The 22,177-nt window shown below is 58.8% G+C and overlaps 1 protein-coding gene across 1 annotated transcript in view; it reads right to left on the bottom strand.

Annotated features, from left to right (window-relative positions):
* The window catches only part of LOC125448454 (uncharacterized), a 130,959-nt gene that overhangs the window by 6,004 nt on the left and 102,778 nt on the right, over positions 1-22,177 (bottom strand). Inside the window, exons 26-36 of the mRNA XM_059641281.1 lie at positions 21,376-21,446; positions 20,193-20,325; positions 19,291-19,447; positions 17,902-18,152; positions 16,696-16,832; positions 15,189-15,330; positions 11,661-11,828; positions 11,277-11,555; positions 10,534-10,690; positions 8,424-8,674; positions 7,232-7,368 (exon numbers count right to left, since the gene is read on the bottom strand). Of these exons, the coding sequence (XP_059497264.1) occupies positions 7,232-7,368; positions 8,424-8,674; positions 10,534-10,690; positions 11,277-11,555; positions 11,661-11,828; positions 15,189-15,330; positions 16,696-16,832; positions 17,902-18,152; positions 19,291-19,447; positions 20,193-20,325; positions 21,376-21,446 (1,883 nt within the window). The remainder of the gene's footprint in view (positions 1-7,231; positions 7,369-8,423; positions 8,675-10,533; positions 10,691-11,276; positions 11,556-11,660; positions 11,829-15,188; positions 15,331-16,695; positions 16,833-17,901; positions 18,153-19,290; positions 19,448-20,192; positions 20,326-21,375; positions 21,447-22,177) is intronic.

Here is a 22,177-nt window from a genome sequence, read left to right as displayed (position 1 = left end):
GGAGGGGGTTCCAGAGATAGGGAGGGGGTGTCAGGGCTGGAGGGGGTTACAGAGATAGGGAGGGGGTCTCAGGGCTGCAGGGGGTAACAGAGATAGGGAGGGGGTGTAGGGATTGGAGCAGATTATAGAGATAGGGAGGGTGTGTAGGGGGTTACAGAGACAGGGAGGGGATGTTGGGGCTGGAGGGGGTTACAGAGACAGGGAGGGGATGTAGGGGCTGGAGGGGGTTACAGAGACAGGGAGGGGGTGTAGGGGCTGGAGGGGGTGGCAGAGATAGGGAGGCGGTGTAGGGACTGGAGGGGGTTACAGAGATAGGGAGGGGATGTAGGGGCTGGAGGGGGTTACAGAGACAGGGAGGGGATGTAGGGGCTGGAGGGGGTTCCAGAGATAGGGAGGGGGAGTAGGGGCTGGAGGGGGTTACAGAGACAGGGAGGGGATGTAGGGGCTGGAGGGAGTTACAGAGACAGGGAGGGGATGTAGGGGCTGGAGGGGGTTACAGAGATAGGGAGGGGGTGTAGGGGCTGGAGGGGGTTACAGAGATAGGGAGGGGGTGTAGTGGCTGGAGGGGGTTACAGAGACAGGGAGGGGGTGTAGGGGCTGGAGGGGGTTACAGAGACAGGGAGGGGATGTAGGGGCTGGAGGGGGTTACAGAGACAGGGAGGGGATGTAGGGGCTGGAGGGGGTTACAGAGATAGGGAGGGGGTGTAGGGGTTGGAGGGGGTTACAGAGACAGGGAGGGGGTGTAGGGGTTGGAGGGGCTGACAGAGATAGGGAGGGGATGTAGGGGCTGGAGGGGGTTACAGTGATAGGGAGGGGGCGTAGGGGTTGGAGGGGGTTACAGAGATAGGGAGGGGGCGTAGTGGTTGGAGGGGGTTACAGAGATAGGGAGGGGGCGTAGGGGCTGGAGGGGGTTTCAGAGATAGGGAGCGGATGTAGGGGCTGGAGGGGGTTACAGAGATAGGGAGGGGGTGTAGGGGTTGGAGGGTGTTCTTGAGATAGGTAGGGGGTGTAGGGGTTGGAGGGGGTTACAGAGATAGGGAGGGTTGTCGGGGTTGGAGGGGCTTACAGAGATAGGGAGGGGGTTACAGAGATAGGGAGGGCGTGTCAGGGCTGGAGGGGGTTCCAGAGATAGGGAGGGGGTGTCAGGGCTGGAGGGGGTTACAGAGATAGGGAGGGGTCTCAGGGCTGCAGGGGGTAACAGAGATAGGGAGGGGGTGTAGGGGTTGGAGCAGATTATAGAGATAGGGAGGGGTGTGTAGGGGCTGGAGGGGGTTACAGAGACAGGGAGGGGGGGATGTTGGGGCTGGAGGGGGTTACAGAGACAGGGAGGGGATGTAGGGACTGGAGGGGGTTACAGAGACAGGGAGGGGATGTAGGGGCTGGAGGGGGTTACAGAGATAGGGAGGGGATGTAGGGGCTGGAGGGGGTTACAGAGATAGGGAGGGGGTGTAGGGGCTGGAGGGGGTTACAGAGACAGGGAGGGGATATAGGGGCTGGAGGGGGTTACAGAGACAGGGAGGGGATGTAGGGGCTGGAGGGGGTTACAGAGATAGGGAGGGGGTGTAGGGGCTGGAGGGGGTTACAGAGACAGGGAGGGGCTGGAGGGGGTTACAGAGACAGGGAGGGGATGTAGGGGCTGGAGGGGGTTACAGAGACAGGGAGGGGGTGTAGGGGCTGGAGGGGGTTACAGAGACAGGGAGGGGGTGCAGGGGTTGGAGGGGGTTACAGAGACAGGGAGGGGGTGTAGGGGTTGGAGGGGCTTACAGAGATAGGGAGGGCGTGTCAGGGCTGGAGGGGGTTCCAGAGATAGGGAGGGGGTGTCAGGGCTGGAGGGGGTTACAGAGATAGGGAGGGGGTCTCAGGGCTGCAGGGGGTAACAGAGATAGGGAGGGGGTGTAGGGATTGGAGCAGATTATAGAGATAGGGAGGGTGTGTAGGGGCTGGAGGGGGTTACAGAGACAGGGAGGGGATGTTGGGGCTGGAGGGGGTTACAGAGACAGGGAGGGGATGTAGGGGCTGGAGGGGGTTACAGAGATAGGGAGGGGGTGTAGGGGCTGGAGGGGGTGGCAGAGATAGGGAGGCGGTGTAGGGACTGGAGGGGGTTACAGAGATAGGGAGGGGATGTAGGGGCTGGAGGGGGTTACAGAGACAGGGAGGGGATGTAGGGGCTGGAGGGGGTTCCAGAGATAGGGAGGGGGAGTAGGGGCTGGAGGGGGTTACAGAGACAGGGAGGGGATGTAGGGGCTGGAGGGAGTTACAGAGACAGGGAGGGGATGTAGGGGCTGGAGGGGGTTACAGAGATAGGGAGGGGGTGTAGGGGCTGGAGGGGGTTACAGAGATAGGGAGGGGGTGTAGGGGCTGGAGGGGGTTACAGAGACAGGGAGGGTGTGTAGGGGCTGGAGGGGGTTACAGAGACAGGGAGGGGATGTAGGGGCTGGTGGGGGTTACAGAGACAGGGAGGGGATGTAGGGGCTGGAGGGGTTACAGAGACAGGGAGGGGGTGTAGGGGTTGGAGGGGGTTACAGAGACAGGGAGGGGGTGTAGGGGTTGGAGGGGCTGACAGAGATAGGGAGGGGATGTAGGGGCTGGAGGGGGTTACAGTGATAGGGAGGGGGCGTAGGGGTTGGAGGGGGTTACAGAGATAGGGAGGGGGCGTAGTGGTTGGAGGGGGTTACAGAGATAGGGAGGGGGCGTAGGGGCTGGAGGGGGTTTCAGAGATAGGGAGCGGATGTAGGGGCTGGAGGGGGTTACAGAGATAGGGAGGGGGTGTAGGGGTTGGAGGGGGTTCTTGAGATAGGGAGGGTGTGTAGGGGTTGGAGGGGGTTACAGAGATAGGGAGGGGGTGTCGGGGTTGGAGGGGCTTACAGAGATAGGGAGGGGTTTACAGAGAAAGGGAGGGCGTGTCAGGGCTGGAGGGGGTTCCAGAGATAGGGAGGGGGTGTCAGGGCTGGAGGGGGTTACAGAGATAGGGAGGGGTCTCAGGGCTGCAGGGGGTAACAGAGATAGGGAGGGTGTGTAGGGGCTGGAGGGGGTTACAGAGACAGGGAGGGGGGGGATGTTGGGGCTGGAGGGGGTTACAGAGACAGGGAGGGGATGTAGGGGCTGTAGGGGGTTACAGAGACAGGGAGGGGATGTAGGGGCTGGAGGGGGTTACAGAGATAGGGAGGGGATGTAGGGGCTGGAGGGGGTTACAGAGATAGGGAGGGGGTGTAGGGGCTGGAGGGGGTTACAGAGACAGGGAGGGGATGTAGGGGCTGGAGGGGGTTACAGAGACAGGGAGGGGATGTAGGGGCTGGAGGGGGTTACAGAGATAGGGAGGGGGTGTAGGGGCTGGAGGGGGTTACAGAGACAGGGAGGGGCTGGAGGGGGTTACAGAGACAGGGAGGGGATGTAGGGGCTGGAGGGGGTTACAGAGACAGGGAGGGGGTGTAGGGGCTGGAGGGGGTTACAGAGAAAGGGAGGGGATGTAGGGGCTGGAGGGGGTTACAGAGACAGGGAGGGGCTGGAGGGGGTTACAGAGATAGGGAGGGGGTGTAGGGGTTGGAGGGGGTTACAGAGACAGGGAGGGGGTTTAGGGGCTGGAGGGGGTTACAGAGACAGGGAGGGGCTGGAGGGGGTTACAGAGACAGGGAGGGGGTGTAGGGGCTGCTGGGGGTTACAGAGATAGGGAGGGGGTGTAGTGGCTGGAGGGAGTTACAGAGATAGGGAGGGGGTGTAGGGGCTGGAGGGGGTTACAGAGATGGGGAGGGGGTGTAGGGGCTGGAGGGGGTTACAGAGATAGGGAGGGGGTGTAGGGGTTGGAGGAGATTATAGAAATAGGGAGGGTGTGTAGGGGCCGGAGTGGTTTACAGAGATAGGGAGGGGGTGTCAGGGCTGGAGGGGGTTACAGAGATAGGGAAGGGGTCTCAGGGCTGCAGGGGTTACAGAGATAGGGAGGGGGTGTAGGGGTTGGAGGAGATTATCGAGATAGGGAGTGGGTGTAGGGGCTGGAGGGGGTTACAGAGATAGGAGGGGGTGTAGGGGCCGGATGTGGTGACTGAGATAGGGAGGGGGTGTAGGGGCCGGAGGGGGTTACAGAGATAGGGAGGGGGTGTAGCGGTTGGAGGAGATTATAGAGATAGGGAGGGGGTGTAGGGGCCAGAGGGGGTTACAGAGATAGGGAGGGGGTGTAGGGGCTGGAAGGGGTTACAGAGATAGGGAGGTTGTGTAGGGGTTGGAGGAGATTATAGAGATAGGGAGGGGGTGTAGGGGCCGGAGGGGGTTACAGAGATAGGGGCTGGAGGGGTTTACAGAGATAGGAGTGGGTGTAGTGGATGGAGGGAGTTACAGAGATAGGGAGGGAGTGTAGGGGCTGGAGGAGATTACAGAGATAGGGAGGGGGTGTAGGGGTTGGAGGAGATTATAGAGATAGGGAGGGGGCGCGGGCCTGGAGGGGGTTACAGGGATAGGGAGGGGTCGCAGGGGCTGGAGGGTGTTACAGAGATAGGGAGGGAGTGCAGGGGCTGGAGGGGGTTACATGGATATGAAGGTGGCGTAGGGGCTGGAGGGAGTTACAGAGATAGGGAGGGGGCGCAGGGGCTGGAGGGGGCGTAGGGGCTGGAAGCGGTTACAGGGATAGGGAGGGGGTGTAGGGGCTGGAGGGGGGTACAAGGGATAGGGAGGGGTTACAGTGATAGGGAGGGGCCACGGGGGCTGGAGGAGATTACAGGGACAGGGTGGGCGTTACAGGGGCTGGAGGGGTTTACAGGGATAGGGATCGTGTGCAGGGGCTAGAGGTGCCGCAGGGGATGTGGGGGTTACAGGGATATGGAGGGGGCGCAGGAGCTGGAGGGGGTTACAGGGATAGGGAGGGGGCGCCGGGCTGGAGGGGGTTACAGGGATAGGGAGGGGGTTAAAGGGATAGGGGTGGGGCGTAGGGGCTGCAGGGGGTTACAGAGATAGGGAGGGGACGCAGAGGCAGGAGAGGGTTACTGGGATAGAGAGGGGGGCGCCGGGATAAGGAGGGGCGCAGGAGCGGGGCGGGGTTACAAGGATAGGGAGGGGCCGCAGGAGTGGGAGGGGGTTACAAGGATAGGGAGGGGGCGCAGGAGCGGGAGGGGGTTACAGGGATAGGGAGGGGCGCAGGGGCTGGAGGGGGTTACAGGGATAGGGAAGGGCCACAGTGGCTGGACGGTGTTACAGGGATATGGAGGGGGCGCAGGGGCTGGAGGGGGTTACAGGGATGGTGGGGGGCGCGGGTGCTGGAGGGCGTTACAGGATAGGGAGAGGCGCAGGGGCTGGAGGGGGTTACAGGAATAGGGAGGGGCCGCAGTGGCTGGAGGGTGTTACAGGGATATGGAGGGGGCGCAGGGGCTGGATGGGATTACGGTATGGGGAGGGGGCGTAGGCGCTGGAGGGGGTTACAGGGATAGGGAGGGGGCGTAGGCGCTGGAGGGGGTTACAGGGATAGGGAGGGGGCGCGGGTGCTGGAGGGGTTTACAGGGATAGGGAGGGGGTTTAAGGGGCTGTAGGGGGTTACAGGGATAGGGAGGGGGCGCAGGGGCTGGCGGGTTTACAGGGATAGGGAGGGGTCGCAGGGGCTGGAGGGGGTTACAGGGATAGGGAGGGGCGCAGAGGCTGGAGGGTGTTACAGAGATGGGGAGGGAGTTCGGGGCTGGAGGGGGTTACAGGGATAGGAAGCGGGCGTAGGGGCTGGAGGGGTTTACAGGGATAGGGAGGGGGTTACAGGGATAGGGAGAGTGCGCAGGGTATGGAGGAGGTTACAGGGATAGGGAGGGGACACGGGGGCTGGAGGGAGTTACAGAGATAGGGAGGGGGCGCAGGGAAAGAGGGGGCGTAGGGGCTGGAGGAGGTTACAGGGATAGGGAGGGGGCGTAGGGGCTGGAGGAGGTTACAGGGATAGGGAGTGTAGGGGTTGGAGGGGGGTACAAGGGATAGGGAGGGGGCACGGGGGCTGGAGGCGTTTACAGAGATAGCGAGGGGACGCAGGGGCTGGAGGAGATTACAGGGACAGGGTGGGGGTGCAGGGGCTGGAGGGGGTTACAGGGACAGGGTGGGGGTGCAGGGGCTGGAGGGGGTTACAGGGTTTGGGAGGGAGTGCAGGGGCTGGAGGGGGCGCAGGGGATGTGGGGGTTACAGGGATATGGAGGGGGCACCGGGGCTGGAGGGGGTTACAGGGATAGGGAGGGGGTTAAAGGGATAGGGGTGTGGCGTAGGGGCTGCAGGGGGTTATAGAGATAGGGAGGGGACGCAGAGGCAGGAGAGGGTTACAGGGATAGAGAGGGGGGCGCCGGGATAGGGAGGGGCGCAGGAGCGGGACGGAGTTACAAGGATAGCGAGGGGGCGCAGGAGCGGGACGGGGTTACAAGGATAGGGAGGGGGCGCAGGGGCAGGAGGGGGTTACAGGGATAGGGAGGGGGCGCAGGGGCTGGATGGGGTTACGGTATGGGGAGGGGGCGTAGGCGCTGGAGGGGGTTACAGGGATAGGGAGGGGGCGCGGGTGCTGGAGGGGGTTACAGGGATAGGGAGGGGGTGGAGGGGCTGGAGGGTGTTACAGGGATAGGGAGGGGCTGGAGGGGGTTACAGGGATAGGGAGGGGCGCAGGGGCTGGAGGGGGTTACAGGGATATGGAGGGGGCGCAGGGGCTGGATGGGGTTGCGGTATGGGGAGGGGGCGTAGGCGCTGGAGGGGGTTTAAGGGGCTGGAGGGGGTTACAGGGATAGGGAGGGGGCGCAGGGGCTGGATGGGGTTACAGGGATAGGGAGGGGGCGCAGAGGCTGTAGGGGGTTACAGGGATAGGGAGGGGGTGTAGGGGCTGGAGTGGGTGACGGAGGGATGATTGTGGAGTGTGTCGAATGCACTGAAACTTCTCTCTTTGGCTGAGTGCTGGTGTGAGGGTGAACAGCTGTGTCTGTCTCCCCGGGGCTCAGCTCCAGTCCCGGGCTCGTCCACACTTTCTGTCCGCCTTTACTTTGCGGAGTGTCGGGTGTGGCCTGGGGTTTCGAGGTCGACAGTGCGCGCTCCACTGGCCACCCAACACGGACAGGTGTCGCCCCCTGTGGGCACCAGAAGACACTGCAACACCCTCTTTGGTGGGAAAGGCAAAGGAATCAGTTCGGCCCTTCGCGTCCGTGCTGGCCCTGGGAGGCAGCGTTCCAGCTTAGCCCCGCTCGCAGGCCCATTCACGCCTCCGCACCCCCACCCCCGGCCCGGCCCGGTTGGAGGACCCTACCTGGCAGGAATCCTTGCCTCCCTCCAGGTACCCGACGCACATCATGCTCTGGGTGATCATGCCGGGGTAGGCGTCGTGACAGGCTTCATCGCTCAGCACCGGGGCATCCAGGCACTGCAGCTCGTCCCCTGAAACCGCTAAAGGAACAGACCCGGAGGTTAGAGGGCAGCACCCTCACTGGGGGGAGGGGAGGGGTAAATGTCAATCCCGTGCCTTTCCATAGCGTCGGTCACCTTCTTTGTGGAGAGCAGCAGCTCACGGGGATCATGTCCGGTTGGGGCCAGCTTGGAAGTGCAGCTGATCACCCGCGCACAGCAAGATCCCAAGGGGATACCCTGTTCGGTGGAGGGGGAGGTGAACACATGGGGCTGAGGGGCTGGGGGCGGTGTGAGGGATTGGCCGGGGTAGGGGGTTGGGGTTGGTCAGTCGCTTGGTCAAACTGAACCCTCCGCACCCCATACAGCGGCCCATGCTCCACTCCCCCACAAATACGCCCAACCCCACCCACCTCCAGGGTGCAGGCGGGCACTCTCACCGCTCTGAAAGATGGCCTGCCCCTGGGGTGGCGACACTTGCCCCTCCCCGACCAACCCGCTACGCCCCATTGCCTGGGTTCCCCTGGGGAGGGGGCGTGCTTCGAGCCGGTTTCCCTCCGTTTCCGAGCACGGGTGACCCTCCCAGACCGGAGCTGGACCCTTTCAATCCCGGCCCAGAGCCTGGCAGTGGATGTGCCCGCTCACTGAGCACCCCCTGCGAGCTCTGCCCCCATCTCCTAGCTGTACCGTTCTGTGGGATCTTGCTGTGCACACGGCGGGCTGTGGAAGGGATCCGCAGGCTCACGCTCACTGCAGTTGGGGGTAACACATTGGAGCGGGGTGGGTGAGGGAGCTTTGAGGAATCCCAGGGTGAGGCTTAGCCCGGGAGGGGACGTGGGGGTTGCTCGGGTGAACTGGTCAGGGCTACAGTCCCTTGTGCCCATCCGCCCGCTCCCTGGGATGGCACAGGCTGCCATTTCCAGTGGGTACAGATCCGTTGGCGATGTGGGGAAGGTACAGACCCTTCATGAGTCTTATCCTCTCCCTCTCCACATCCACCCCCCGACAAAGCCACCCTCCCCACCCCCATCCACAGCACCCTTTGCCTCCCGAACCCTCACCCTCCTGCCCACAGGTGAGTGGAACCCGTCCCTTACTGTCGGACTTGGTGCTTCCCCAGCCGGAGATCAGGCAGCTTTCCCCGGCGGTGGCACAGCTGCTCGGCAGAGCGACACTTCCCACGTTCCGGTTGAATCTGGCGGGTTCGCTCAGTTTGATCAGCATGATGTCGTTGTCCAGAGTGTAGTAGTTATATCCAGGGTGCCTGATGACTCTGGAAGACCGAATGAACTGCTCGGTCCCTTCATACTGCGCGATATTGTGTTCTCCCAGACGGACCTCGATTTGACTAGCAATGAGATAAAAATATCTCGACTGAGAGAGAGAGATGGGAGACAGGCGGGACATTCTCAGGAGCCTGTGACTGCAGCTGAACGATCTGGGACCGCAGCCGTTTGCCCCGGGTCAGTGAGAAAGGTCTGCGACCCGTTGGGAAAGCAGCAAGAGGCATTCTGTTAGCAATTGGCAACTGTTCCAAACACAGCCGTTTCTCACTAGTCCACAGCACCCTCACTCTCACCTAATGTCACTACACACATAGGGATAGGGAGGGGTTTACTGGTGCAGGGGGTGACAGGGACAGGGAGGGGTTTACTGGTGCAGGGGGAGACAGGGATAGGGAGGGGTTTACTGGTGCAGGGGGTGACAGGGACTGGGACAGGGAGGGGTTTACTGGGTGCACGGGGAGACAGGGATAGGGAGGGGTTATTGGGTGCAGGGGGTGACAGGTATAGGGAGGGGTTTACTGGGTGCAGGGGGTGACAGGGAGAGGGAGGGGTTTATTAGGTGCAGGGGGTGACAGGGACAGGGAGGGGTTTACTGGGTGCAGGGGGTGCCAGGGATAGGGAGGGCATTACTGGGTGCAGGGGGTTCCAGGGATAGGGAGGGGATTACTGGGTGCAGGGGGTGCCAGGGATAGGGAGGGGATTACTGGGTGCAGGGGGTGCCAGGGATAGGGAGGGGATTACTGTGTGCAAGGGGTGCCAGGGATAGGGAGGGGATTACTGGGTGCAGGGGGTGCCAGGGATAGGGAGGGGATTACTGGGAGCAGGGGGTGACAGGTATAGGGAGGGGATTACTGGGTGCAGGTGGTGCCAGGGATAGGGGGGGAATACTGGGTGCAGGGGGTGTCAGGGACAGGGAGGGTTTTACAGGGTGCAGGGGGTGACAGGTATAGGGAGGGGTTTACTGGGTGCAGGGGGTGACAGGGAGAGGGAGGGGTTTACTGGGTGCAGGGGGTTCCAGGGATAGGGAGGGGATTACTGGGTGCAGGGGGTGCCAGGGATAGGGAGGGGATTACTGGGTGCAGGGGGTGCCAGGGATAGGGAGGGGAATACTGGGTGCAAGGCGTGCCAGGGATAGGGAGGGGATTACTGGGTGCAGGGGGTGCCAGGGATAGGGAGGGGATTACTGGGAGCAGGGGGTGACAGGGATAGGGAGGGGATTACTGGGTGCAGGGGGTGCCAGGGACTGGGAGGGGATTACTGGGTGCAGGGGGTGTCAGGGATAGGGAGGGGATTACTGGGTGCAGGGGGTGCCAGGGATCGGGAGGGGTTTACTGGGTGCAGGGGGTGCCAGGGATAGAGAGGGGTTTACTGGGTGCAGGGGGTGACAGGGATAGGGAGGGGATTATTGGGTGCAAGGGGGTGCCAGGGATAGGGAGGGGATTACTGGGTGCAGGGGGTGTCAGGGATAGGGAGGGGATTACTGGGTGCAGGGGGTGTCAGGGATAGGGAGGGGTGTTTTGACCTGAAACGTGTATTGAAGTTGAATGTTTGTGGAATGTGTTCCTGGATTGTGGAGTGAACATTGACTGAACGGGACACTGAGTGAGCCAGAGCCAGTGAGGGTGGGGGTGGGGGAGGGCAATGGGGCAGTAGTGGAACATCGGGACCGCGGAGCGTGGGAATCTGACGGGAACGAGCAGTATTTTCGCCGTGTGTCACCGGAGACAGTGGTCAGAGTTTCCCCATGGTACGGTTGTGGGCGCATAAGGGAGGGATGGGACTAGTATCACCGAGAACGGGAATGGCCTCACCCTGACGGTGAGGGAGGGGCTGAGGAGCAAATCATATATCGAGGTCTGTGCCAGTGGCCGAAGGCAGCAGCTGGCTCAACTCCTGACCCGTGCCCCCCTCTCATCCTTACCTTTTGTAACAGTGAGCAGCAGAGACTACCCAGTCAGGGCTGATGAGGGATCCTCCGCACATGTGCCAGCCCACATTCAGGGAGACAATCCAGGGCACTGAATGCTTGGCACACTCATACCCACCAACAATCTTGTCATCATCCAGCGGGGCAGCGGCTGAGGCATCAAACAGAGAACATTGTTAAACATCAGGGGAATGGATAGGATGGGCGGCAGAGAGAGAGATGTGGGGGTGAGGTGTTTGAGAGCAGAGATCCCAGAGAGAGAGAAAACTGGGAAGAAGTCGGGATGAGTAAAGATCACACAGAGAGAGAACCGGAGGGGAAGCAAGGATGACCAGCGATCACACGGAGAGAGAGAGAATTGGGGGTGAGGCATTTGAGAGCAGAGATCCGAGAGAGAGAGAGAATTGGGGGAAGCGCGGATGAGCAGAGATCACAGAAAGAGAGAGAATTGGTGATGAGGGAGTTGAGACCAGAGATCACAGAGGGAGAGAGAGAATTGGGGGAAGCGGGGTTTCGCAGAGATCACAGAAAGAGAGAGAGAGAATTGAGGGGTTTGAGAGCAGAGATCCCAGAGCGAGAGAGAATTGGGGGTGAGGGGGTTGAGAGCAGAGATCCCAGAGCGAGGGAGAATTGGGAGTGAGGGGTTTGAGAGCAGAGATCCCAGACAGAGACAGTTGGTGGGTGTGGGGCACTGGGGAGGGTGAAGGGAGAGGAAAGGGGCTCCTGGAGCTAGTTACCAGCAAGGCCGAGGAACACGACGAGCAGAAAGCACTTCATCTCCGCTTCTGGTCCGGCTGTGGCTGAGGGCAGGCCGGCCCGGGCCGCTTTATAGTCTGTCGGTGCCCTGTTATCAGCGAGTAACGTGGCCAACAAGGTTCGCTCATTATCAGAAGGAGCAGAGAAGTCCTTGGGTGGGAGTGAGGCCCAGCTGGACATTTCCCAGAGGCGGCTGGAACAACACTTTGAATTGGACAAATACACTAGTTGCCTGAAAAGCTCAGCAGGTCTGGCAGCATCTGAGAAGGGACAGATTCAGAGTTAACCCTTCCTCTGAACTTCCTCAGCACTTGAATTGGGACGGCGTTCCGATCCTGGGAATGTCTCCAGGGTGAGGCACAAACCCTCAATCCCAGGCTTCATTCTCTGGGAAGCTCTCGGCTGAAATCTGCTACCTTCCTGAGCACTGTAGCGGGGTCGGAGGGTGTCTGGGGTCCGAGAGCAGGCCTGGAGATTTCTAGAATCTGTAGCATCGATACAAGATGGAAGTTCGTTTGGAGGCGACGGGGTCGCTGCGGGACAGCGTTCGGTTTAGCTGTTTGTTTTAATGTGGAGCCAGGGATAGTGAAGAGAGAGGTTCCAGTCCCCGCTTTTCGCGGGGAGAGGGGGCCGTGGCTTAACGGCATTATCGCCGGGCTATTCACCCAGGTACCTGGGCTCGAATCCCCACCCCAGCCGCTGCTGGGATTTGCATCCAATAACTGTCTGGGCTTAAAGAAGCTACCGAGCAACATTTGCAAAAAAAACGTTGCGTTTTTCTGAAGAAGGGTCCAGACCCGAGACGTCAGCTTTTCCTGCTCCCCCGATGCTGCCTGGCCCGCTGTGTTTAACCAGCTCTACACCTCGTTACCGGGTTCACTGTTGTCCTTCAGGGATGGAAACTGCCATCCTCACCTGGTTTGGTCTACATGTGACTCCAGACCCATAACAATGGCCCCGACCCTCGACCTGGCAGTTAGGGATGTGTTTTATATGTGTGTGTTTATATGTTTATGTTTCAAATCATCACAAAGCCTGCTTTTGCTGTCCGAGCGTCGGTGGATTTATCGGTCGGGAGTGAGCATCCAGCCTCAGGGCCCTGGGCTGAGACTCGAACCCATGCCCCAAGACGAGGCTGGTGTCCGTCTGATGCAGCCAGCCTCTCAGCTAAACGTAGCGCGTCTCCCCCAAATCCTCAACCACAGAATAACAGCAGGTTGGAGTGCAACGTGGGGAGGTTTGAGGTTGTGAGTGGCGGAGAGCTGGGTGCTTCTTAGGAGAGGAAAGGTGCGAAGCGGGAGATTCTGAAAGACTGGAGTGCTCTCATACTTGGGGAGACAGAAACGATGCTTTTATTTTTTTATAAATCAATCTGAGCTCAGACACAGGGTAAGGCCTTGCTCCGGGCAGCCCCAATATCATTCCCCACATTGACCTCCTCTTACGCCTTCTGCCTCTAACCGCATCCCCATCCCCTCTGTGTGCCCCCCAACCCCAACTCCGATCCCCTCTGTCCCGCCCGCCGACAGGCACACACATAGCAGCAGAAATCGCTGGAGAAACTCCAGAAGATCTGGCAACGTCTGTGCAAGGTGTGGAAGTTTTGAGCTTGTAAGGAAAAACTCGATTTGCCGGGACTGTTTTTCCACTGGAGCCGAGGTGGTTGAGAGGTCACCTGCTCGACGTTTATATAATAATGAGTATTATAGATAGATTTGAAGGGTACATAGAACATAGATCAGTACAGCACAGTACAGGCCCTTCGGCCCACGATGTTGTGCCGACCTATTATCCTACTAAGATCAATCTACCCTGCATTTTCCTATCCTCCATGAGCCTATCCAAGAGTCGCTTGAAGGTCTCTAAAGTATCTGATTCCATTACCACAGCCGGCAGCACATTCCACACGCCCAACACTCTCTGTGTGAAGAACCTACCTCTGACATCTCCCCTATACCTTCCTCCAATCACCTTAAAATTATGCCCCCTCATAACAGTCATTTCCACCCTAGGAAAATATCTCTGACTATTCACTCTATCTATGCCTCTCACCATCTTGTAAACCTCTGTCAAGTCACTTTTCATCATTCTTCGTTCCAATGAGAAAAGCCCTAGCTCCCTCAACCCTTCCTCATAAGACCTGCCCTCCAGTCCAGGCAGCATCCTGTTAAATCTCCTCTGCACCCTCTCTAAAGCCTCCATATCTTTCCTGTAATGAGGTGACCAGAACCAAGCGCAACATTCCAAGTGTGGTCCAACCAGGGTTTTATAGAGCTGCAGCATAACCTCACGGCTCTCAAACTCAATTTCCCTGCCAATGAAAGCCAAAACACCATACGCCTTCTTTACAATCCTATCAACTTCGGTCGCAACTTTGAGGGATCTTGTTGCCTTTTCGCTACGATTGGGAATCTGAAGCCCGCGGGGCACATTTTTTAAGGTGGGAGGAGAGAGATTTAAAAGACATAAGGGGCGCGTTTATAACGCAGAGGGTGGAATTCACGTCCGGATGAAGAGGTGGATGAATTGTACAAATAAGGAATTAAATCTCTTCAGGCGTGAGTGGAAGTCAAACATTCTCAGTACAGGAGGGGATTGTTGGTTTTATTTTGACTTCCTATGCCAAAACTGACCGCGTGCCTGTGTCCCTCCCTCGGCATCAAATATTTCATTAGACTCCTTACAGTTGGGAAACAGGCCCTTCGACCCAAGTCCACACCGCCCCTGAACACTACGGGCAATTTAGCACGGCCAATCCGCCGAGCCTGCACATTTTTGGATTGTGGGAGCAGACCCACAGTCTGGCCCACGCAGACACGGGGAGAATGTGCAAACTCCACACAGACAGTTACCCGAGGGTGGAATCGAACCCGGGTCCCTGGTGCTGTGAGGCTGCAGTGCTAACCACTGAGCCACCCTTTGTTAAGGGCGCTATTGAGCCAGGGATCCCCCCCACCGCAGGGAGACAGCCGACTCCCTCTCAGCTTGCTGTGACACAATGTCTGACACCCCTCTCTTAAAGACTTGACAGACTTCCTCTGGCCTTGCCAGTGTTAAATTGGTGGGAACTCCCTTGTGCTCTCTCCAAGGAAACTGAGGCGACCATTCCACTCACTCCACGAGCCCCTTCCACAGATCCAGGCCATTCAGTCCCCATCCCAGCTGCGACGCAGGAACAGGAGGAGGGCATTCACTCCTCCTCCAACCTGTTACCCAGGAAAAGGAGGAAGCCATTCGGCCCCTTGAGCCCATTCTACTGCTGAATCATATCACGGTTGATTGGCATTCTGACTACATCGAGCTGCCGTGTTTTCGATATCGTTAATCCCCTTCCCCTACAACAATCTGATCGGAGATAACAAGCTGTGGAGCTGCAAGAACACAGCAGGCCAAGTAGCATTGTAGGAGCAGGAAAGCCAAACAATCTGATCGGTCTGTTTTAGGATTTTGCCTACGACCCCCACGTGGAGAAACTTTCAGGTTCTCACTCCCCTGTGTGTGTGTGTGTGTGTTTGTGTCAGAAAGTCCCCCCTGAACGTTTCGGCCTGTTTTGGAAGACTCTGCCCCTCGCTCCCGAACCTCTCCAGGGCTGAATGGAGAGACACCATCCCCCCCGACCCCGGGTTTCATCATCTCCAGCCCCCATCCTTCGCCCTTCCCGGAAACTCAGAGCGAGCCGAGCTGAGATGCTGGAGGACACTGTGTAGCGAGAGCGGTGGGTGGCGTGGAGAATAAAAACAGACGGACGGGCGGGACGTGTTTGCGATGGATTTTATTGATCCAACCATGACCTGGTCCAGAGGAATCAGAGTGAGGAGATGGTGCAGAGAGTGTGACTCCGAACCGCGCTCCCCGGAGGGCGGGGGAGCAGCAAGCTCCGGGCCCTCAATTACTGGCGACGGTGGCGTGAACCCAGGAGACGTAGTTGCAGACCTTGGTGTAGACTCCGGGGTGATTCCGCTCGGCGCAGCCGTATCCCCAGGAGACGATCCCCTGGAGCACTCCGTTACAGACCACGGGCCCTCCGGAATCCCCCTGGAACCGGAACAAGAGGCACCAACCGTCATCAGCTCCGATACAGGGGGGGATGGGCCAATCACAGGGCGCCCTGGCCGCGACCACGCCCCCTACACGTGGGGATTTCCCTCTTGTGCGGAATAAGCCACGCCCCTCCGAGGTCACACCCCCGTCTCAGCATCGGTGAAACCCCGCCCACTTCCGTCACAAGATGCCCCACCCTTTTATGCCAGACTAAGCCCTGCCTCCGTGCCCGACGATTAACCCCGCCCCCTCACGCTTGGCGGAGCCCCGCCTGTCAGTTGTGGATAAAGACGTGACTTGTAAACCGTCTTAACCCCGCCACCAGACACCGGCCTAAACCCCGCCCCCTTAGCCAATCTTAACCCCGCCCCACCCTGCCCTTCGATCCCACATATATACTCCACCTTTGTCATTGCCCCCCTTCCATTTTATTTCAATCCCCCGTTTCTGAAGAAATGTCCAGAACTGAAACTTTCCTGCTCCTCCGGTGGCGCCTGGCCTGCATTTCTCCTCCACCTCCACGCTGTGTTTCTCAGATTCTCCAGCATCGCCTCAGGGTCAACCTTCCAAAGGCCAGGAAGCCTAAGCCCCGCCTCCTCGGGTGCACAATAGCCTCGCCCCTTCGGGACATGCGACGCACTGCCCCTTTTTGCGCTGCTAACCCCGCCTCCTCAGGGGCGATTGAGGCCCGCCCCCAAATGGAGACGGTTGCACCTCACCATTGGGAGAAAGCCCGCCCCGCTAGAGAGCAGCCCCACGTGGGAAAATGATGCGCCGGACCTTCAGAATGATGGTAAGCCCCGCCCCCTTGTGGGAACACTGATCCCGCACGTCAAGGCGGGGAGTAAGCCCCGCCCCTGAGGGTAACATGGATCCCACCCCCAAGACGGCGTGTTACCGCAGGTCACGTAAGGCTGTGTTAGCCCCGCCCCCTTATGGGAATTGTGACTCCGCATCCCACCAGCTGTGAGTAAGCCGCGCCCACTGAGGGGAATGTGACTCATCACACACATCATGAGTGTAAGCCCCTCCCCGAAGGGCAACGAAAACCCCGCCCCCTAGCACGCGCCCTGAGGTCTTTGGTTCTCCCGCTCCTCAGACAGAGGGGATCGGCAGCCCAAGCACATGACGACATCGGCCCATCCGGTCCGTAAGCCCCGCCCCAAAGGAGGGAGCATGGTAGCCCCGCCCCCTCAGACAGAGGAGATCGGCAGCACCGGCTGATTCACGACTTCGGCCCATCGGGTCCGTGCTGGCCCTGGGAGGCAGCGTTCCAGCTTAGCCCCGCTCGCAGTCCCATTCACGCCTCCGCACCCCGGCCGCCCCCACCCCCGGCCCGGCCCGGTTGGAGGACCCTACCTGGCAGGAATCCTTGCCTCCCTCCAGGTACCCGACGCACATCATGCTCTGGGTGATCATCCCGGGGTAGGCGTGGTGACAGGCTTCATCGCTCAGCACCGGGGCATCCAGGCACTGCAGCTCGTCCCCTGAAACCGCTAAAGGAACAGGCCCGGAGGTTAGAGGGCAGCACCCTGACTGGTACCCTCACTGGCGGGGAGGGGAAGGTTGGAGGGAATGCCTTTCTATAGCGCCGGTCACCTCCCCCGGGCATAGTGTTCGGGTGCCGCCAGCAGCTAGTGCAGCTGATCGCCTGCGCACAGCAAGATCCCAGGGGGATATCCTGTTTGGTGGAGGGGAGGTGAACACATGGGGCTGCGGGGGTAGCGGCGGTGTGAAGGATATGTCGGGAAGGGGGGGTGTGTGGGTGTCAGCTGCTGGCCCAAACCGAGCCCTAAGCAAACCCCGCAAATGGTCAGACGTGTGATCTCTGACAGCGCCCCATACCTGACCCCCCCCCCCCGCCATGCCCCCTCCCACCCACCTCCAGGGTGCAGGCGGGCACTCTCACTGCTCTGAAAGATGGCCTGCCCCTGGGGTGGCGGCACTTCCCCATCCCCGACCAACCCGCTACGCCCCATTGCCTGGGTTTCCCGGGGGAGGGGGGTGCTTCGAGCCGGTTTCCCTCCGTTTCCGAGCACGGGTGACTCTCCCAGACCGGAGCTGGACCCTTTCAATCCCGGCCCAGAGCCTGGCAGTGGATGTGCCCGCTCACTGAGCACCCCCTGCGAGCTCTGCCCCCATCTCCTAGCTGTACCGTTCTGTGGGATCTTGCTGTGGACACGGTGGGCTGTGGAAGCGATCCGCAGGCTCACGCTCACTGCAGTTGGGGGTAACACATTGGAGGGGGGTGGGTGAGGGAGCTTTGAGGAATCCCAGGGTGAGGCTTAGCCCGGGAGGGGACGTGGGGGTTGCTCGGGTGAACTGGTCAGGGCTACAGCCCCTTGTGCCCATCCGCCCGCTCCCTGGGATGGCACAGGCTGCAGTTTCCAGTGGGTACAGATCCGTTGGCGATGTGGGGAAGGTACAGACCCTTCATGAGTCTTCTCCTCTCCCTCTCCACATCCACCCCCCGACACAGCCACCCTCCCCACCCCCATCCACAGCACCCTCTGCCTCCCCACCCCGCACCCTCCTGCCCACAGGTGAGTGGAACCCGTCCCTTACTGTCGGACTTGGTGCTTCCCCAGCCGGAGATCAGGCAGCTTTCCCCGGCGGTGGCACAGCTGCTCGGCAGAGCGACACTTCCCACGTTCCGGTTGAATCTGGCGGGTTCGCTCAGTTTGATCAGCATGATGTCGTTGTCCAGAGTGTAGTAGTTATATCCAGGGTGCCTGATGACGCTGGAAGACCGAATGAACTGCTCGGTCCCTTCATACTGCGCGATATTGTGTTCTCCCAGACGGACCTCGATTTGACTGGCAATGAGATAAAAATATCTAGACTGAGAGGCAGATAATGGGAACTGCAGATTTTGGAGAATCTGAGATAACACCGTGTGGAGCTGGATGAACACAGCAGGCCAAGCAGCATCTTAGGAGATGAAGGGTCTAGGCCGGAAACGTCAGCTTTCTGTGCTCCTGAGATGCTGCTTGGCCATCCAGCTTCACAGTTTGTTATCTGGGACCGCAGGTCGTTTGCCCCGGCGCAGTGAGAAAGGTCTGTGACTACTTGGGAAAGCAGCAAGAAGCCTCCATTCTGTTAGCAATTGGCAACTGTTCCAAACACAGCCCTTTCTCACTCCCCCACAGCACCCTCAATCTCACCCAATGTCACTACACACATAGGGATAGGGAGGGGATTACTGGGTGCAGGGGGTGCCAGGGATAGGGAGATGATTACTGGGTGCAGGGGGTGACAGGGAGAGAGAGGGGATTACTGGGTGCAGGGGGTGCCAGGGATAGGGAGGGGTTTACTGGGTGCAGTGGGTGCCAGGGATAGGGAGGGGATTATTGGGTGCAGGGGATGACAGGGATAGGGAGGGGTTTACTGGGTGCAGGGGGTGCCAGGGATAGGGAGGGGTTTACTGGGTGCAGTGGGTGCCAGGGATAGGGAGGGGATTATTGGGTGCAGGGGATGACAGGGATAGGGAGGGGTTTACTGGGTGCAGGGGGTGACAGGGACAGGGAGGGGTGTTTTGACCTGAAACGTGTGTTCAATTTGAATGTTTGTGGGAATGTGTTCCTGGATTGTGCAGTCCACGTCCCTCAGCGAACAATGACTGAACGGGAGACTGAGTGAGTCCGGCGTTGGCAGGGGATGGGGGTGGGTGTGGTGGGCCCCTTGTGGAACATCAGGACCGCGGAGCATGGGAATCTGACGCGAACGAGCGACATTTTCGCCGTGTGTCACCGGAGACCAGGATCAGAGTTTCCCCATGGTACGGTTGTGGGCGACTAGGGGAGGGATGGGACTGGTAGCACCGAGAATGAGAATGGCCTCACCCTGAGTGTCGGAGGGGAGGGTGCGGAGTATGGCATCATGTCGAGGCCTGTGCCAGGGGCCAAAGGCAGCAGCTGGCTCAACTCCTGACCCGTGCCCCCGTCTCATCCTTACCTTTTGTAACAGTGAGCAGCAGAGACTACCCAGTCAGGGCTGATGAGGGATCCTCCGCACATGTGCCAGCCCACATTCAGGGAGACAATCCAGGGCACTGAATGCTTGGCACACTCATACCCACCAACAATCTTGTCATCATCCAATGGGGCAGCGGCTGAGGCATCAACCAGAGAACATTGTTAAACATCAGGGGAATGGATAGGATGGGCGGCAGAGAGAGAGAGAGAAGTGGGGGTGAGGGGAGGTGAGAGCAGAGATCACACACAGAGAGAGAATTGGGGCTGAGGGGGTTGAGAGCAGAGGTCACACAGAGAGAGAGAGAATTGGGGGTGAGGGGGTTGAGAGCAGAGGTCACACACAGAGAGAGAATTGGTGGTGAGGGGGTTGAGAGCAGAGGTCACACAGAGAGAGAGAGAGAATTGGGGGTGAGGGGGTTGAGAACAGAGGTCACACAGAGAGAGAGAGAGAATTGGTGGTGAGGGGGTTGAGAGCAGAGGTCACACACAGAGAGAGAATTGGGGGTGAGGGGATTGAGAGCAGAGGTCACACACAGAGAGAGAATTGGGGGTGAGGGGATTGAGAGCAGAGGTCACAGAGAGAGAGACTTGGGGGTGAGGGGGTTGAGAGCAAAGGTCACAGAGAGAGACAGAATTGGGGGGAAGCGCGGATCAGCTGAGATCACAAAGAGAGAGGGAGAATTTTGGGGGAAGTGTGTTCAGAGCTGAGATGACAGAAAGACAGAGAGAATTGGGGGAAGGGTGTTGAGAGCTGAGATCACAGAAAGGGAGAGAATTGAGGGGAGGGGAGTTGAGATCAGAGATCTCAGACAGAGACAGTTGGTGGGTGTGGGGCACTGGGGAGGGTAAAGGGAGAGGAAAAGGGCTCCTGGAGCTAGTTACCAGCAAGGCCGAGGAACACGACGAGCAGAAAGCACTTCATCTCTGCTTCTGGTCCGGCTGTGGCTGAGGGCAGGCCGGCCCGGGCCGCTTTATAGTCTGTCGGTGTCCCGTTATCAGCGAGTAACGTGGCCAAAAAGGTTCACTCATTATCAGAAGGAGCAGACAAGTCCTTGGGTGGGAGTGAGGCCCAGCTGGACATTTCTCAGAGGCCCGGTTAATGTGTGTCGTGGGAATGTGTCCCTCAGTCATGCTCACCCGCAGGGCGCACAGCGAGCACACCCTGTATCAGGAGTTACAGGTCTTTCGGATCATTGACTTTTCCGGGCCTCACACTGGTGGCATCGTCCCTGCAGGCAACTCAGGCTAATATTAATGGTTTCAACCCACCTCACGGCAGGCGATAAAATCTTGTTTAATAAAATCCGCGGTAAAATGTTGGCCTAATGTTGGTGAGAGTCTTAAAATTTAAAAAAATTGATTCACTCATGTCCTTTAGAGAAGGAAACTGCCATCCCCCTCTCTGATGAAGGGTCTAAGCCCGAAGCGTCAGCTTTTGTGCTCCTGAGATGCTGCTTGGCCTGCTGTGTTCATCCAGCTCCACACTTTGTTATCTTGAAAATTTAAGCCTAGCCTTTCGGGGAAAACATACACTAATGAACTTCAGAGGCTCCTGTTCGTTCGAAATACATACAGAGACGGAGCACTGAGCATTGACCAGTGCAGAAATGATTTGGATGAGGCATGGTTAGTCAGTTGTTTGCGGTGACACTAAAATCGGTGGCAGAGTGGATAGCGAAGACGGTTATTTCAGATTACAAAGAGATCTTGATCCACTGGCTCAATAGGCTCATGGCAGTTCGAGTTTAATTTGGATAAATGCAAGGTATTGCTTTAGGCCAAAAGAACGGGCAGGACTGAAATAATTAAAAGTAGACCCTTGGGTAGTGTTGTAGCACAGGGAACCGAGGGGCTCAGGTATATTTTTCTTTGAAGTTTGTGTCACATACAGTCAGGGGGGTGAAGAAGGCGTTCAGCACGCTCGCCTTCATTGCTCAGGCCGTTGAGTATCGGAGTTGGGGCGTTATGTTAAGGTTGTACAGGACATTGGTGAGACCTCTTCTGGATCCAGTTCTGGTCACGCAGTGACAGGGAGGGTATTCTGGAGAGTTCAGGAGAGATTTACTAGGATGTTGCCGGGAATGGAGAGTTTAGGAGACGCTAGAAAGACGAAAGCATAGGACGTTGAGAGGTGACCTGTTAGAGGTTTATAAAATCATGAGAGGGTACAGACAAATGTAATGGGAGGTGTCTTCTTCCCTAGGGTGGGGCATGCCAAGACTATGGGGCATAGTTTTAAGGTGAGAGGGGAAAGATTTAGAAAAGACATATAGGGCAATCTTTTAATGAGAGTTCGTGTGTGGAGTGAGTTTCCAGAGGAAGTGATGGATGTGCGAACAGTTACAATATTTAAAAGACATTTAGATTAGTACGTGAGCAGACAAGAATTGGAAGGTTATGGGCCAGGAGCAGGCAGGAAGGATATGGGCCAGGAGCAAGCAGGAAGGATATGGGCCAAGAGGAGGCAGGAAGGATATGGGCCAAAAGGAGGCAGGAAGGATATGGGCCAGGAGCAGGCAGGAAGGATATGGGCCAAGAGCAGGCAAGAAGGATATGGGCCAAGAGGAGGCAGGAAGGATATGGGCCAAGAGGAGGCAGGAAGGATAAGGGCCAGGAGCAGGCAGGAAGGATATGGGCCAAGAGCAGGCAGGAAGGATATGGGCCAGGAGCAGGCAGGAAGGATATGGGCCAAGAGGAGGCAGGTTGGGCTAGTTGAGTTTGAGCATGGACTGGTAGGGCCGAAGGGCCTGTTTCCGGCCTATATGACTCTCGACTGTCTCAGTGAGATCACGCCTTCCTCTTCAAAGCGTGAGAGAATATCCACCCAATATATTCGACCTTTCACGCCAGGATAGCCCTTCTCCAGC

The sequence above is a fragment of the Stegostoma tigrinum genome, chromosome 41 (genome assembly GCF_030684315.1).
Source record: "Stegostoma tigrinum isolate sSteTig4 chromosome 41, sSteTig4.hap1, whole genome shotgun sequence".
Lineage (NCBI taxonomy): Eukaryota > Metazoa > Chordata > Chondrichthyes > Orectolobiformes > Stegostomatidae > Stegostoma > Stegostoma tigrinum.
Note: the sequence above shows the minus strand (reverse complement) of the source record. Positions and strands in the feature narration are given on the sequence as shown.